This window comes from Musca vetustissima, unplaced genomic scaffold, assembly GCF_032173495.1.
Source record: "Musca vetustissima isolate MV318-11 ecotype Yass unplaced genomic scaffold, APGP_CSIRO_Mvet_v1 utg865, whole genome shotgun sequence".
Taxonomy (NCBI): Eukaryota; Metazoa; Arthropoda; class Insecta; order Diptera; family Muscidae; genus Musca; species Musca vetustissima.
The window spans coordinates 119,708-138,175 of NW_026877629.1; the positions used below are offsets into that span (position 1 = coordinate 119,708).

Here is an 18,468-nt window from a genome sequence, read left to right on the forward strand (position 1 = left end):
TGTATAACTCCGATGACCTCCTCCGCAAACCATAGGATGAGGGTATATTCCTTACATAGTATTAAAAATAAATTCCAATTAAATGCTAAAATTAATTAAAAGGCAAATCTTGAACTGATACGTTCATTACTTTCGAATATAAAAACACTTCTAAAAACGTTTAAAAAAGAAGAGAACATAGAATATAGATTGAAATGTCTCTAAATACATAGCATTTTAAACATTGCGGATAAGATATCCGTTTGACTGTTGCCCAATTTAAATAACCACACTACACAAGTTTCCCACTTTCGCTAATAAAAATCGCCATCGGATTTGATAAACTTTTTATACAAAATATTCATTTTGAATTTTTTTTTTACAAATAACAACCAATAATAATTGACCATGTATTTTGTTTCTTCTATTCATATAGGATAACTTTAAATACTCTTCGAAATATATAAACGAAATTCAGAACAAACAATTTGAAAACTATCTCAACGCAAGAAAAGAAAAAAAGATAAGAAAAAAATCATATACTGTGTATATAAACGTACAAGCGGAAAACGGAATATTATTTGTTTAGTTCTATTATGAAACATTGAATGTGATATTTGAAATTACAATTGTACATCCATTTAAAACAAGAGGACAATTCTTATCCACATATATTCATAAACCACACACACACACCTCTGCGCATTATTAGTATAACCAAAGAACTGCATTGATCAAAATGGCTGAAAAAGTTGAACAATCACAGCAAATGAATAGTGCTCACAATGAGGGACGGAAAATTCGCAAATCTCCCGAATTCCAACCTCAACAACAGGTCATTGTACCGGCCAGCATAACCCGAGAAAGAAGTTTCGTTCGAACATCCAGCCAGCAAGTAAGAATTTGATTTTTTTGTTTGGATTCTCGAAATAGCCTTATGGACATACTCTTAATCGTTATTACAGAATGCAAACAAAAGGCGTAGCCTGGCATTTAATATTCAGAGTGGAAGTACCACTCAGGGTGGACAATTGAGAGGCAAACCAACAATGGACATTTACAGGCCACCAAGTAAGTATTATACAATTTCATTTCAATTTTATATTATGATGTAGCCGCTTAATCTCTACGTTCTTCCCATGTTTTACTGTTTTTACAACCTCCACCTCGAAATAATCGCCGAAGATCCTATATTTTATTGAACAGAATAAAGTTCTATGTCGATTTAGGAATGCCCATCTATGAAATCACGATATAGATCGGAATGTTTAACTCATTAAGAGCCAACTGCCTCTAAAATTCAAAGTTATTAAATCTATATGAAAATTAAAAAAAGTATTTTTTCAATTCAATTTATTAATCAAACAACTTCTCATTGGGTTTCAAATTGATAGAAGGCGTATAATAAAGTATCTTATATATAAAATTACAAACTGAAAATTTCCTATACCGTAATGTATATTTATTAATCAAACAACTTCTCATTGGGTTTCAAATTGATAGAAGGCGTATAATAAAGTATCTTATATATAAAATTACAAACTGAAAATTCCCTATACCGTAATGTATATTTTTAAAATTATGTGGTGAGATTGAGAAATGTTTCAATCCAGGGTTCCACAAAGCGTTCAAAAAGAATTTGAGAATTTCTGTTAGAAAGCAAAAATCGGAAATTATCAGCAATATAGTTAGGTATACCATATTTCATGGTTTTAAAGAAAAAAATATAAGAATTTTAAATTTTTTTAGGCCGAACTCAACCAGTGCATAAACATACCGTCAGCTAAAATGCAAAAAGGCGTAACTAACAAAAAACTGAAAATTGACTTTTTGAATGAATATTGTTAATGTCAATAAATGACATGTGTTGACAAAGTTTTACACGTCTGCGGTCAAAAAAGGAGTTTCTATTAACGGAAAACAAAAAGACGTAACTACAAGTGGGTTTATTTGATAAATGCAAAAAAGCGTAACTAACAAAAAATTAAATTTTTTTACTTAATTGTTATGACTGCCATTAAACTAAATAATTAAATTTGTTAAAAAAATTATAGTCTATTATTCGTCATATGCAATATCACCCTGCCGGGCATATTTTTTCATTTCACATGACACGTTTATAGTTTTCATTCAAAACAGTTTTTTGCTTCTCCTACACTGTTAAAGTGAGATATTGAAACCCAACCTTTTTGTTCGATTGTAGTTTCAACTCTAATTTATTTATGAAATATTCTGACTTAGGTACTATATAAACTAATCTAACTTAGCCTATCTTAAACACATAACAACTATCAGTTCTCACAGTGCATATGGTGGTTGCGTTCATTTGTTTACGTCAAATGAGCGCACCAAAATCTTTGTGTGTGGACTTCTATTGATTCTTTATTATCAGCGCACACCCACAGATCTTGTGACTGCATTGGCCACTTATCATAAAACCACTTGAACTTCATTTATGAAATGCATAAATATGAAGTGATCATAAAATAAAAAGAATGAAGCCGAACATGTTCATATTTTTATGAACATTCTCCCGGCCGGCAAATATTATTCTAGATATATTGTGCCCGTGGAAACTTATTGCTTAAATGGAGATGATTCTTCATCTAAACAGTTCTTTTTTGAATATGAATTGAATATGGAAAATATAGATATTGTTATAAGTAAAATATGCTATGAAATATAAAATTCATAAAATTTAAGCGATGAGTTGTTTTGTAGTGGACTGTACCGTTACCGCTATCATTATCGGTTGTTGTTTGCCTTTCTTCTGCCTTTTCAACTATCTCCCCAGCTTTCGGTTTATCATATGTGGTTTGACTAGGTCGATCGGTTCCTGCAGCTTGTCCTATAAGGCTTGGATTTGTGGTACCTCTAGCAGCACTGTGGGCAGCAGCTTTTTCCGCTGCCATTGTCGTGTTGGCAGCAGCCAGGTGAGCCTGTTGTTTCTTCAACATATTTGGAATAGTGTAGGTCATACTTTTATTGAGGAATCGAGGAGAACCTTCATGGAAGTCACCACCTCCGGGTTGTGCAAATTCAATAGAGCTGGTGGATGATGTGCTCTGACGCCGTGAATTCCTGGCGCACGTTCACCATGTAAAATGTGATGTATCATGAAGCCAGGTGGATCCCGTAAGTAGCTAGGTGGCCTAGATGGTCTACTACCAGTTGCTAATTTTTCGAGTACTTCCGGTACATCACGTTTGTCGCGTTCCCACCAGGCTTCTGGCCGGATTCAGGATTTCCGGAAACCTCATTTTGGACCTCTTCTGCATCAGAGGCATGCGACGATGGTTCTGGTTCATCATTGGGACATTCACGTCTGACATAATCACGTGCACGTCCTTCTGGTTCCAATAGCCATGGTTCATGACCGCCACCAACCTCTCGTCCTTCCTCAATGAGGGCTGTCTCGTAAGCTCGTCCTCGATCATCTTCGTCTCGGAGATCGGCACGCATGCGACTATCACTGGAACTGGAATATTCTGATGGGCTCATTTCTCGGCGTCGTCCAAGATATTAACGTTCTCGTAAGCCTTTCTCACGTTCCAGAATCGCACTGCGTTCACCTTCTTCATTATCTTCTTCGGCTCTGATTTTACGCTTGGCTAGCGGTATTTCTTCGCAATCTTCTTCATTCTCGTCGTTGTTTTCTTGATGTTGGTGATGGTGTTGTTTGGATTTACGTGCTGCCAATGACCTATCCTCATTATTGTCATCATAGTTTTGTTCCTGTGATGTGTCTCGTTCCATTTCATGAGAATCTTCCTTCTAATTATAGCTTGCCTCCTCTTTGGCCACAAATACCGGTTCGTCCTTTTTGAACTGTGACATGGAATAATCACATGAACTTGTTTGCGATACATCAAAAGTAGCATTCATTTCGTAATGTTCCTGTAGTCTTTTCTCTTTTAGTATTTTTTGCAATTGCTGAATTTGTTCCTGCATGGCTTGCATTTGTTTTTGGAAGCTCCTAAATTGTTCGACTTCTTCTTTTTCGTTTGTGATGTTTGTGTATGATGCTTCATGCTTGTTTTCATGCTTCACATCTTCCATTTTAATGTCGGCCAAGACATTAGTGAAGCCATTTTCTGGAGGCTGTGATAATGACGCTCGAGTGCACTTGAGAACGCTACGGATCGTAAACCTCTCTGTCGTGGAAACAACCTCCTGTTGTTGTTGTAGCAGCCCTATTGCTTTTGGGTCGTCTTGGATCGTAGACCCTTTTGTCATGGAAACAGGCTCCTGTAGTAGCTGCTGCTGTTGATTATTGTCCTTCGAAATTCTAATTTCATTACTTGCCGCTTTTCCTATTCCTCCAATGTGAGGAGCTTCCGGCGGGATGAAGTGCCCGCAATCATTCAGCCATTCGAATTCCTTTACTATACCTATTATGCTTACTAACTCCAGGATTTTGGTGTCAAACTTGGCATCAACTTAATCAAATTTCTCCTCTACCTCTTCCATTAAATGCACGGTTGGGAGTTCGAAATATAGTTTCTCTAAGACATTCCTCTGTCTCTCCCACGATACCTTCCAATACTCCAAAACCTTGCTAGGTTTTCCAAAGAAATCACTTTCAAGGGCATCGGCGAGTTTGGAAGCCTTTTTCCTGAATCGGGATATGAGGGCTCTTTCTTGTTCCTGCATTGTCATCCTTCTTTATGCGACACTCTTCGTTTTTTGCTCAAAGGGTCTTTTCCATTAATATTATTATATTTTTTTATTTTATGTTGCCCAAAGGGTCTTTTCTACAAATATTATTTTTTTCTTTACTTAGTTTTGCCTCTCGGGTCTTTTTTAATTTGCCGCTGGGGTCTTTTTTTATTTTTCTATATGCCTCTGGGGTCTTTTTTTAATTTGCCGCTGGGGTCTTTAGTTTGCCACTGGTGCCTTTAATTTTGCCGCAGGGGTCTTTAATTTTCCACTGGGGTCTTTAATGTGCCACTGGGGTATTTAAATTTGCCACAGGGGTCTTTAAATTTGCCGCTGCGGTCTTTAAATTTGCTGCTGGGGTCTTTTTTAATTTGCCGCATGGATCTTTAAATAATAATTTTATTTGTATAATTTAAACATAGGAAAATACAGAGGACTTGTAAGGTCGAATGTCATTTCAAATCTGATTTTATCATTTAAAATTATTCCTTAAGAACTACCTAAACTATTCTAACTTAGCCTAATACACATAAGAGATAACATATGCTCATTTGTTTACATTACTAAATGAGCGCACCAATATCCTTGTGTGTGGGCTGTTATTAATTCTTCATGATCAGCTCACACACACAGAAACCCACATTGAAGTGATCTCTATTTACTCACCCGCTGAGCACATGTGAATGGAGATATCCTTTATTAGCTATGCATCTTCAGCAGCGTTGAGTGTTATCATCCCTTATGCGCATACATGCCCACACATATAGAATTTAGGACTGTTTATCTATTATTTACGACATATGTAAATGCCTAAAACATCCTAACTAATACAACCAAATATCATGTTCATATTTTATGAACATTCTCCCGGGCGGCAAATAATCTATTTTTAATATGTTGTGCTCGTGGGAAGTGATTTCTTAAATATTAATTTAACATTGAACATATGGATATTATAAGTAATAAGTGGCGTCTCTCGGCTTTGTTGATCGATTTGTTCTGGAGTACATTCAGCAGCATTACCCGTTGCTGATTGTCTTTCTTCTGCCCCTCCAACAATTTCCCCAGCCTCTGGTTCATCATCAGGCTGTCTTCATCTTCACTTTCTTCCATCTACCGTTTTGCTTCAGGAGACGTCTTAATGTTGCTAGATCGCTGCTGCTTGTGTTGTCGTAGAGACCCGGCGGTGAATGTGATAATTGTTGCCAAGTATTAATACCATTCCATTTTGGAGGACCACCTCCAGCCGTTGATTGTGGGATAATTAATTGTTGACGTGTTGTTAAGCCTTCTACTTTTCGACTACCTTTTGTGGTGAAACTACTCCGCCCCCTACTATGTCGTCTACAGGTGGCATTTGTTCCGTTTGCAAGTTTCCAGGACCTGTAATGGTAGCATATATATTCACCTGATCGGGGAAACATCATCTTCAGCATAATTGTCTCGAGAAATGGCACGCATGTCGCAGGCGTCTTTAATTTGCCGCTGGGATCTATAATTTTGCCGCTGGGGTCTTTTTTAAATTTGCCACTTGGGTCTTTATTTTGCCGCTGGGGTCTTTAATTTTGCCTCTGGAGTCTTTTTTAATTTGCCGCATGGGTCTTTAAATTATAAATTTTTATTTGAAAATTTAAACATTTTCTTTTTAACCGCTGGTTCTTTTTGTTTCTCTTGAAGGATCAAATATATCGAAATATTTGAATCCGGCTCGAAGGACCAATGTTAAAGTGAGATATTGAAACCCAACCTTCTTGTTCGATTGTAGTTTCAACTCTAATTTATTTATGAAATATTCTGACTTAGGTACTACATAAACTAATCTAACTTATCCTATCTTAAAAACATAACAACTATCAGTTCTCACAGTGCACATGGTGGTTGCGTTCATTTGTTTACGTCAAATGAGCGCACCAAAATCTTTGTGTGTGGACTTCTATTGATTCTTTATCATCAGCGCACACCCACAGATCTTGTGACTGCATTGGCCACTTATCATAAAACCACTTGAACATCATTTATGAAGTGATCATATTTGTATGAACATACACAATTATGCTTTTGTTAGTTACGCCTTTTAGCATTTTAGCTAACGATACTTATATATGTGTTTAACGTAATGTATACGTAATTAATAACGTAATGTAAAATGGAACATTGAAAAAAAAATAATTTCTTAGTGGAATTATGGCATTTGAAATATGAGTATTTTTGTGCGATGTTTGACAGTGCTATAATTTGGTATTGTTCTCATTATTCAAGTTTCGTCTTTTAAATTTTAGGTGTTTTGGGGAGTTTTTCAGCAAAATTGTAATTTTAAACTATATATTTTATATTTCGGATTCTCATTGAGTGTCAAATCTCACTGTCAAAAACTATCAATATCCCGTATTGTAATAGTATGTATGTTCAGGGTCATAGTACAATCTGACCGTATAACCGAGTCTTGCTGAGAAAAACGAAATACGGGACTTGGTTTTTGCTGGAAGCCCCGATCTATTATAGATATTTTGAATGTCAACCTCATGGTGGAGGGTATAGAAAGTACAGCTCGACCAAATTTATTGACGTTTTTACTTGCTTATTTGAAAAAATTGTCACGACCAAAATATATTATTATATCATAACTTAAATAAATCTCGGATATGCGTCTCCAAATTGGAATCCCATGTATAGCATCCTAGCACTTGCCCCAGAAGTTACGTGAATGCTCTCAATTACAGAAAACTGATAGAAAATTTGAGCCAAATCGTTCTCAATTGATGTACTGAAAATTATAGGTATTTCGTAACGATAGTCGCGATGTTTGAAAGTTTGTAAATATTTCAGTATAACACCCACACCCGATTGCTATCAATTTAAAGATCAGCCATCCTCTCAACTTCTCCGGTGTAGGATATAAATCGTATATTGGCAATCAATCAGGGTACGCGAACTATTAAAATACGATCTTTCTCACAAATGCTCACGGCGAGAATTGGATTGCTTTTAATTAATTGCGAATGATAAAGTTACAATGAATGAACAAGCATTCGTTGTGAAAAGCATTCATTTGAAAAAAAAAACAAATGTTTGCGAATGCTGTTAAAAACAACAACAAACAAAAATATCATAAAAAAGTAAACACACACACCGAATGAATGTGTGTGTAGCAGAAAGTGTTGAGCATGTCGAGCCATATTCGCCAAATAAACGTAACCCTCACCATAATCGATTTTCGTTTTATTCGATAGATCAATAGTTCTCGATAATCATCTCTTGAAATTTGGTAGCTGTAGATTTTACCGTTATAATTTTACAACAAAAACAATTTTATCGTAAACACATATGATCAGTGTGTTTACATTTTTTTTTTAATACTGAGAAAAGTAAACAGACTACATTTAGTAAGATTTAGCAAATAAACAGCTGATTCAAGAAAACTTTGATTTGCGCCAAAATAAACAAACAAAGGACAAACACAATTATTTGTATTAATTTAATATTAAAATAAAATGAACAATAAAAGAAAATTTGATTTGGTATGTTCAGCGGGAACATTTAAGGGGACCCCCCCCATTCTCGGGGTCAAAATTGTTGTTGATATAATTCGAATCTACACTAATTAAACAATGTCCCCACAAAATTTCAAGTGAAAATCTCAAGAACTCTTGAAGATATATCCGATTTATTGTGTCAACATCAAGTGACGACTGAAGGGCTTCTTAAACTTTAAACGAGTTTTTCTCTAAACATTTTTTTGCGAATGGCGGGCACGATAACTCAAAAACTAATAATCCAATCGGTTCCAAATTTTGCAAGGCTTCTCTGGGAGTGTATAGCTCTCGTATGAACTAGGATAAAGCCAATCGGTGAAGATCTTCCTTATTTTTTAACTTGGTTTTTGGTAAAAAATCGGCGATTTTCCAAAAATATTTTTTCAAAGGTCCACCATTTTGTTAATTTTAGAGCGAAGTCTATAATCCTAGTTCATACGAGAGCCAGACATGTACTCTTTCTAACACCGTTGGAATTTTCGGATTCCGATGTTCCAGTGAGGAGTTATCATGCCCGCCATCAAAAATAAGGACTTTTCTTTAATTACAAAAAACAACAACAAAACAATAACAAAATTTTTTTGTAAATTATTTTTCTTCTCTTTTAAATCTTCAATTATATATGTGCAAAGTTACAAACCTCCACAAGCACTAGTATTGATTTACCAGCCCATTTAAAATCTTGAAAAATTACAATCGAGAATGGGGGGGGTTCCCTTAAGCTTCCTACATCAATACATCGCCCTCTTTCTGGAACTTGCCTAAATATATATATATATATAATTAATTTCTAATTTAAACAAAACATCTAATAGAATTCGAGGTATTGCAACCAGAATGACAAATTTAACATACTTTCCACCTAATGGTATAAGTCGATCAAAGATTCACATACATGAAACCGATAGGAGGATAAGATATTTAAAATAATAGATGTTTTGAAATTTCATTTAAACTAACACATATTTAATATGAATTACTTTATTTTATTTTTATCTTTTGTTATTATTAGACCTCGGATTTTGCATATTTTTTAATAATGAAGATATCGAAATTCTGATTGGACACAAATTCGTTTCAAAGGATTTAGAATTATTTGAAGGGTTCATATTTTTTTAATTTTTTGCATATGCACGAGATATGCAAAATATATGCACGGTATGCTAGGTCGATATGCAATAAATATTTGCATACAATATTCAAAATATAGGCTAAAACAAGCTCCTTGGGTTTCAATGAGGCTGGCCCCACGTTGGGCGCCAATAAAGAAACTCGAAACAACAAGAGTTACAATAATGATGGCTACTCCTTGTTTAGGAACTACTTCCCGCTTATGATCTAGTCCATCAACTTGGGCAAGCGTGGGTAATGATCTTAAGCCTTCAGTGTTCGCTAAACGAATTAGAGCCGGGTGGTCCAGGACTCGGAGTGTAGCGATTTTATTGAAATTTGATTGAGCTTAGGTACTAATTATGAGAAGCAAGATTCTTATCTAGTATTGGTTGTGTAAAAAGGTAGTGATATCAGTGATGTAGTTTTTGGTACTATTTACAAAGTATTTACATAGTTAACCGTTAATTTCAAATGTTTAAAACAGAGTTGCATTTAAATATGGAAATCATAAGATCAATAAAACGTGTTTACACTATTGTAATGAAAATTGAATAAAAATAAAGTTGATCCGCTTCAGTCTCCCCCTCTGATGCTGAAATCGTCCCGATGATGCATCAGCAATAAAGGGTTGTGGAATCTGATAGATGATAAGTAGAGGTGGAGTGTTGATTCAGCAATGAAGATGGCGTTCTCGTAGTCATCATATCTTTCTGGGAGTTGGTACGTCAGGTATACTCCTTCTCCCCCTAGAACAGAACTGCAAACTCGGAACTACATAATCTTCCAATAGCAGCTGCAACCCGTTTACTACGTCGGCGTCTGAGATGGACTCGATGTTTCTGGATGTCACAAATTCTTCAACTAGGCGGCATCTCTCTGCCCCCGAAAACGCAAGTACAATGCGAAACGAACCCGTCCGGTTGTTGTTCGCCATTGCCTGGATCAGTTGTTTGAATTGGCTCTCAGTAAACTGCGTCATATCTTCTTCTTCGCCTGACACGTACTCGTCGTTATCTGCTTTGGTTTCAATGTTTGTGTCGTTGTTCGTGGCCACTTCGTTGGGCATCTATAAAGAAGGCCGTCTGATTTGTTGGTGTTGTCCTCGGCTTTTACTTATAGGTCGTAGTACATGGCCCCACGTTGGGCGCCAATAAAACAAGCTCCTTGGGTTTCAATGAGGCTGGCCCCACGTTGGGCGCCAATAAAGAAACTCGAAACAACAAGAGTTACAATAATGATGGTTACTCCTTGTTTAGGAACTACTTCCCGCTTATGATCTAGTCCATCAACTTGGGCAAGCGTGGGTAATGATCTTAAGCCTTCAGTGTTCGCTAAACGAATTAGAGCCGGGTGGTCCAGGACTCGGAGTGTAGCGATTTTATTGAAATTTGATTGAGCTTAGGTACTAATTATGAGAAGCAAGATTCTTATCTAGTATTGGTTGTGTAAAAAGGTAGTGATATCAGTGATGTAGTTTTTGGTACTATTTACAAAGTATTTACATAGTTAACCGTTAATTTCAAATGTTTAAAACAGAGTTGCATTTAAATATGGAAATCATAAGATCAATAAAACGTGTTTACACTATTGTAATGAAAATTGAATAAAAATAAAGTTGATCCGCTTCAAGGCAATATATGCAAAAATATGTAAAATATGCAAAAAATGTGCAAAATATATGCACAATATGCAAAATATATGCACGGTATGCTAGGTCGATATGCAATAAATATTTGCATAAAATATGCAAAATATAGGCAAAAATATGCAAAATATGGAAAAATATGCAGAATATGCAAAAATATGCAGAATATGCAAAAATATGCAGAATATGCAAAATATTCAAAAATATGCAAAATATGCAGAATATGCAAAATATATGCATAAAATATGCCAAATATAGACAAAATATGCAAAAATATAGGCTAAAATATGCAAAATATGAGCAACATATTTCACATATGCAATCATTTTAATCAAAAAAAAAATTGATTTTTCATGGCAATTTTTTAAATTTTTATAAAATAGACCTCGAATTTGTGTGCTTTCTTTATTTTTAAGCTATAGAAATCAAATTTTGTATGCATGCGTTTCATGGTTCAACTGTTAGATATTTGGGGCATTATGAAACATTTTCTAAATATATGTATAAAACATGCAAACATATATGAACCGTTATATGGGATATACTAAAACGTTGACCGATATATCCCATTTCCAATACCAAACATCCTAGAAGTAATAATAATATATGTGTAAAATTTCAAAGTTCTATCTTTAATATTGCGACCTAGCATACCGTGCATATTTTTGCCTATATTTTGCATAGTTTTGCATATTTTTGCCTATATTTTCAATATTTTTGCATGATTTGCATATTTTATGCAAATATTTATTGCATATCGACCTAGCATACCTTGCATATTTTGCATATTTTTGCCTATATTTTGCATATTTTATGCAAATATTTATTGCATATCGACCTAGCATATCGTGCATATTTTTTGCATATTTTTTGGATATTTTGCATATTTTGCATATTTTTTGCATATATTTTGCATATTTTTTTGCATATATTTTGCATATTTTTAACATGACCTCAAATATCGATCAATTGGAGCATGAAACGCCTAAATACAAAATTTGAGTCCAATCGGATAAAGCATAAAAAATATGCAAAAATCCGAGGTCTAGTTATTATTAATGTTAAGATTTTTATTTAAAGCATTATATTTAATTTAAATTAATTTAAAATGTTTATAAATTCAATAAAATAGGGACGGAAATTCATTTTCTTAAAATACATTTTGGTATTAAGCCTCACAACCGTTATATTCCACAAAAACAACCGTTGTATTCTAAAAACCCACTCAAAATTGATTGATACTCAGTTTAGTATTTCATATAAAACAAAACTACAATTCTAAATTCGTCGCGATAAATTCATTCGTAAAATGAGCCCAAACGGAAAGAGCGTATTTTGAATCATTGGTGAGCGAATTTTGTGCACCCTGCAATCAATGTTATATTTGTTTTTATTTTTTTAACGATTTTCTTTTCTTAATTTACAGAACTCAATTATAATCTGCAACATTCTTCCAGTTCATCAATGGTCTTTCCGAATTCCCCGACCGGTTTGCAACAACAAATGCAATACGTGGCAGCCAATAATGTCATGGTCAATAGGCGTCAAGCTGGTCTATCTGTGGGAAGTATGCCGCTAGGCACAATGAATCCCAAAGGACATCCAATGGCCACAGCAGGTCATCGTCCAATTCTGGTGACTCACTCTCACCCCATGCAAATGAGTCACATGCCACAACAGGTGCCACTGATCAATTCCCCATCCAGTGGTAATATACTACATGTAAGTAAGAATGTGTAGTTTCAGATTACCAAATCACATGTCATATACCTACCTGCATATTTCAGCAAGCAACGGCGAATCGAGTAAAATTTGCACCTGAACCCCAGAAAATGCACCATAGCAAGGGACAAATGAATATGGTTCAGATGAACAACAATATCAACCAAGGTTACAAGCAACAAGTGAATCCCATGACACCCTACATTATGGGTAACAATCAAATGTCGAACGGATCCATGGATCCCTATGTTACTATGAACATTTCACCATTACAACGCTCGAAATCATTATCATCGGCTGATGCTTTGACACGCGGCATTGCTGGTCTCGGTTTGGGCTTGGGCAATGAGGTTACCGATATTGGTCCATTCCCACCAGAAATTCAAGCACTCATCGATACAGCTCTGGAGGATCCAAACAAGTTGAATTCACGTAGCCTGATGGAGTTGACATCACACTTCATTAAGAGGGCTGTGGAGGGTCGTCGCTTTGCATTGCCCATTGCTCGACTTTGCCTTAACATTATCGCTAAAGAACAGAAGGAGACATTCTTGGAAGCATTGCTCAACACTTGTCGTCAATGGTATCAGGAGAGGGAGAAGGTATGTATATTTTTTTTGAATCATGAGTTCATCCATGGATTGAAGTAAACCGTCTCGTAAGATGATTTGTATGATAAATCATGGCAAATTCAGCACTTAATTATAAAAACTAGTGCCAAAAAGAAAAATTAGTATTAGTTAAAATTTTTTACAGTTTTGTAAAAAAAGTCAAATTTGCCGAATGTGCCCCAACCCGGGGTAGCTTCGGCATATGATGGGGTACATTCGGCACCATAGTCTGGTAATTATCATCGCTATCAGTCTGGTTGAAATTCAGATCCTCTAAAGGCTCTATTTGGTTTTAATACGCGACACAATGTTTGAATTTTAGGGCTATATTTTCTAACGGCGGACGTTGAAATCTCAAGGTCGCACACACCATCAGAAATAGGTTTTTTCTTTCGCATTTTCGCCAATATATTTAGTCTTATATATGTAATTTCAAACCATATTAAAGGATTATTTTTAAAGACAAACAAAAAACATTTTAAGGAAATAATATTGCACTATCTACATATGGCCGAATGTGCCCCACTTTAAAATGCCGAATGTACTTTTTATAGTTTTTTCATTTTTTTCTATCTGACTTGTAAAAACATTATATTTTTAAATATTTTTATAATAATACACATCGTAATTAACCACTTTTAATTAATATCGTCTTAAAATTTTAAAAGTTTTATACACGAAATACTTACGAAATGGAATGGAAATATTACAAAAACATCTGTAAAAATACAAGACGCGATTGCCGAAGGTGCCCCAGTCTCCCCTATATAACTATCGTATGAATTGGGATAAATGGAATCGGTCAAGATCTTCCTTATTTTCTAACGTCGTTTGTGGTCAAAAACTCACTATGCCGGCCATTTGAAAATCACCGAAATTTCAAATTCAGAATGGGGATGGTTCCCTTGAGAATATAAACCCTGAGTGGTTCTTTAATCATGGTCAAAATTTATGTCTAAAACCGACATTAACTTGTTTTAAAACATATCCGGATCGTTCTTTTTATTATTTTTTCTTACATTATAATTTTAGGACTCTTATTCTTCAATAATAAGCTAATCAACTTAATTTTTTGTTTTAATTTTATAGCTTCTATTCACTATCCAAGGAATGAAGTCGCCATCACGAGCTCGCTTCACTGCTTTCATGGCATTTCTAACGGAAATGTTTTGCCAATTAAAGCGCCGCCAACTACAGCTGAGCACACAATGTGAAGGAGCACCACCACCATTGGTGCTGCTGACTCTCTTGTCGAAATGTTGTGAAGATTGCGTTAAGCCACCTGTTAGATCTTTATCGGAGGTAATTGGTGTTTTGCACTCTCTTATCTTAATGTTTTAGTTTTATAATCGTCATTGATTTCCTTCAATTTCAGATTGAATGCCTGTTCTATGTTTTGACTTGCATTGGTCAAGATTTGGAAATGCAATTGCCACAACAACTGGAATTATTGCTATCGATGATACGGGATGCGTTCTTGAATGCTAGTGATTCTGCTCCAGCTATTCGACGAACCCTGTTGCAATTGATTGAGCTGCAGGCATCACATTGGCAATTGCCCGGTAATACGGTGCTTTATTATTACCCATCGACAAAATAGGATGCCCCTGCATCCTGGACAGCGTTTACACGAACACATTACTGAAATATGTTATTTGTTATTGTAGACTATATACGCCCCCACTCACACACACATCTACATTTACAGTTACAATACTTACCCTCACACATACATATAATAAAAGTAATGATATACTGCATTTACATATATACGATGATTGATTAAACATTTTCGGAGCAATTGTCCGTCATTGTAATGATGATATGAAAGAGTGCATATTCATAACTAACACATCCATGCATATATAATTACGTACATACATGCAATAATAAGTTATTAATGTTTATTATTTTTTGCTTCTCAATTTACTAACCAAATACTACGAGTAACAAGAATACCCGGGCATAATTCAAATGGCCACATAATTATTATGCTATGATCGAGTTTACGAAATTAATATAGTATCTTAATATGATATATACCAACATATTTATATTAAAAACCCATTATTATCCTGTTTGAGGCAAACGCGAATGCAGTCCCCCCCCTTGAAAGCATTGAAGCATTTTTGAGCTCAAAACTGTTTTGTTCACAACATTTTGTAGAGAAAAGATGAAACAATGAAGAAAGAAAAAACATACATACATACACACATACGGAACATATTAATCCAAATTACATTAAATATAATTATTATAATAATCTATAAAAAACAATCTAATACTAGTCAACAAATATATTTTTAAATAAAACTGATTTTTAAATATAACAATTATAAAACTACAAAAACCTTAGTTTTAATAAAACAACAGCAAAAAATGTAAGTAAAAAATCTATAGATTCTTAAGCGGATACCCTTTAGCATTCCTCGTAAATGCACAAAGTGAAAGTGACCTTTACTATATATATATAGTATATATATATATACAATATAAGTGGTGGCCACAGAATTAAAACATTTACTGTGGTAAAAATCAGCCCTATTCGTTTAGTATTTTTGAAAATTTTTTAATTCAGAACACTCGATATACTGCATTTAAGAGATTTAGTGTGGAAATGGAAAACCCATAAATAGCATGAAGTGGCCATATAATTAAAACATTGTGTAATTTTTTACTTTATGCATTTTTTTTTTAATATTTTTTAAAAAAGCTCTTTAAAGTGAAAGTGACCTTTACTATATATATATAGTATATATATATAAAATATATATATATATATACAAAATATATATATACAATATATATATATATAATATATATATATACTGATATTGGCATTTATTACACACAGCTGGAATATATTTTATCAAAAAATTACCAGTCACAACAGAAAGAACAGAGATCAACTCCGCCACACAGCAGCATTTTTGATAACACAAGACTTTAAATATTTGTCAAATTGTAAAAATTTTCCAGGCGCAAAAAATATTATTTTGGAAAAATATTGTCATTAGATTTGAAGGGTCAAGAGTTAACCATCAAACATGCTGCTTTTCCAATTTGAAAGTTTTCTCGTCCATATCTCTGTTCGTTCTGTTGTGACTGATAAATTTTTTGATTAAATATATTCTGTACTACTCGAACAATCGATTTCCAATTTGAAAGCCTTCTTCAGTAAAATTGAAATTGAATCGTTCCTTTAGGTTAATTCCCATTTTTTGAGTTTTTATTTCAAATATTTATTTATTTTGAGAATTATTTATTGTTTTTTACTAATTCTAGCAATTTCTGGTGCATTCGGACCTTTATTTTCTATAATAAAGGTGATTTTCTGAATGTACAAATTGTTGGCAATTTTGATAGATTTTACAGATTTTTTTCAAAAATTTTTATCAGTAAATGATTTTATCGGTGCTTAGTTTACATAATTTAACTAAATTAAAGAGCTTTTTTAAAAAATATTAAAAAAAAAATGCAGTAAAGTAAAAAATTACCAATGTTTTAATTATATGGCCACTTCAAAGTGATGTATTTTCATAAAAACCGTTATTTATGGAAAAATTGCATGAAATAATTTTCCATTTCCACATAAATCTCTTTCAGTATATCGAAGTGTTCTGAATTAAAAAATTTTCAAAAATACTTCAAACGAATCGAGGGCTGATCAAAAAATGTTTACCACAGTAAATGTTTTAATTCTGTGGCCACCACTGTATATATATATATACAATATATATATATATATACAATATATATATATAATATATATATATATACTTACTTACACAGCTGGCTTGTGACAGAACTTTCGTTCCATAAGCCAAGCTTAAAAAAGATTTCCAGGCGCGTCGGTCTTTTGCGCAGTTTTTCCAATTTGAAAGACCATATTCATATTCCAATTTGAAAGACCATAATTTTGTCTTCCACTTGGTCTTTCCATCTTATTCTTCGCCTTCCCCTTCTGCGTGAACCGTTAGCTGGTTCGCTTTTATATGCCTTCTGGGCTGGGGCATCTTTATCCATTCTCACAAAATGATCGAGCCAACGTAGTCGCTGCAGCCCAATACGTCTAATAATATCGATGTCCGAGAATAGCTGGTACAACTCTTGGTTCATTCGACGGCGATATTCACCGTCAACGCAGATCGGCCCATAGATCTTTCGGAGAATTTTTCTCTCAAACACTCCAAGAGCTGCCTCATCTCCTTGCGCAAGTACCCATGCTTCAGATCCATATAACAGCACGGGTAGTATCAGCGTCTTGTAGAGTGTGAGTTTGGTCTGGCGGGAGGTGGCCTTGCTTTTGAGTTGTTTGCTCAGACCATAGTAGCATCTGTTGGCCATCACTATCCTTCTTCGAATTTCAAAACTGATGACATTTGTTTTGTTTATGGCGGTACCAAGGTATATAACGTCTTTGACTACCTCGAAGCTGTAGTTCTCAAGTTCCACAGTTGGTCCGAGTCTACTGGACGTCTTGCGTGTTGATACCATCAGCTTGGTCTTCTCGGCGTTTACTGCCAGACCCACGTTGGCAGACTCCTTTTCAATTTGTTCAAAGGTAGCTGTTACCGCTCTCAGTGTTCGACCCATTATGTCGATGTCATCGGCGTAGGCGAGTAACATGTGTTGTTTGGTGTACAGAGTGTCATTTCTGTTCACTTTTGCCTCTCGTATGACCTTTTTTAACAGGATGTTAAAAAGGTAACACGACAAACTGTCACCTTGTCTGAATCCTCGTTGGGTATTAAAGGGCTCCGAGAGGTCCTTTCCGATTTTAACTGCTGATATTGTGCCAGTTAAAGTTATCCTGCATAGCCGTATTAATGTTGCAAGCATGCCAAACGCAGACATGGCTTTATACACCTCTGAACGGATAGGGCTGTCGAATGCGGCTTTATAGTCGACGAATGGGTGGAATGTGTCGAGGTGTTTTTCGTGGGGGTTTTCCAGGATTTGGTGCAGAGTGAAAATCTGGTCAATGGTGAATTTGCCAGTTCTGAAGCCGCATTGGAATGGTCCAATAATGTCATTAACCATTGGCTTCAGTCGTTCACACAGTATGCTGGATAGCACTTTATATGCGATGGGAAGGAGACTTATTCTTCTACAGTTGGCACATATTGTCTTGTTTCCTTTTTTGTGCACGGGACACAGGATGGGCATGCATTTTTCTAGTCAAATTGTACTAATCAGCTGGTGC

At 34.9% G+C, this 18,468-nt stretch overlaps 1 protein-coding gene across 1 annotated transcript; it reads left to right on the top strand.

Annotated features, from left to right (window-relative positions):
- Positions 1 to 718: 718 nt before the first annotated feature.
- LOC133322288 (uncharacterized) lies at positions 719 to 14,862 on the top strand. The gene is made up of 6 exons (XM_061531300.1): positions 719 to 874; positions 945 to 1,050; positions 12,356 to 12,651; positions 12,717 to 13,253; positions 14,352 to 14,564; positions 14,638 to 14,862. Exons 1-6 carry the CDS (start codon positions 719 to 721, stop codon positions 14,860 to 14,862), a joined length of 1,533 nt encoding a protein of 510 aa, XP_061387284.1.
- The last annotated feature ends 3,606 nt before the right edge of the window (positions 14,863 to 18,468 follow it).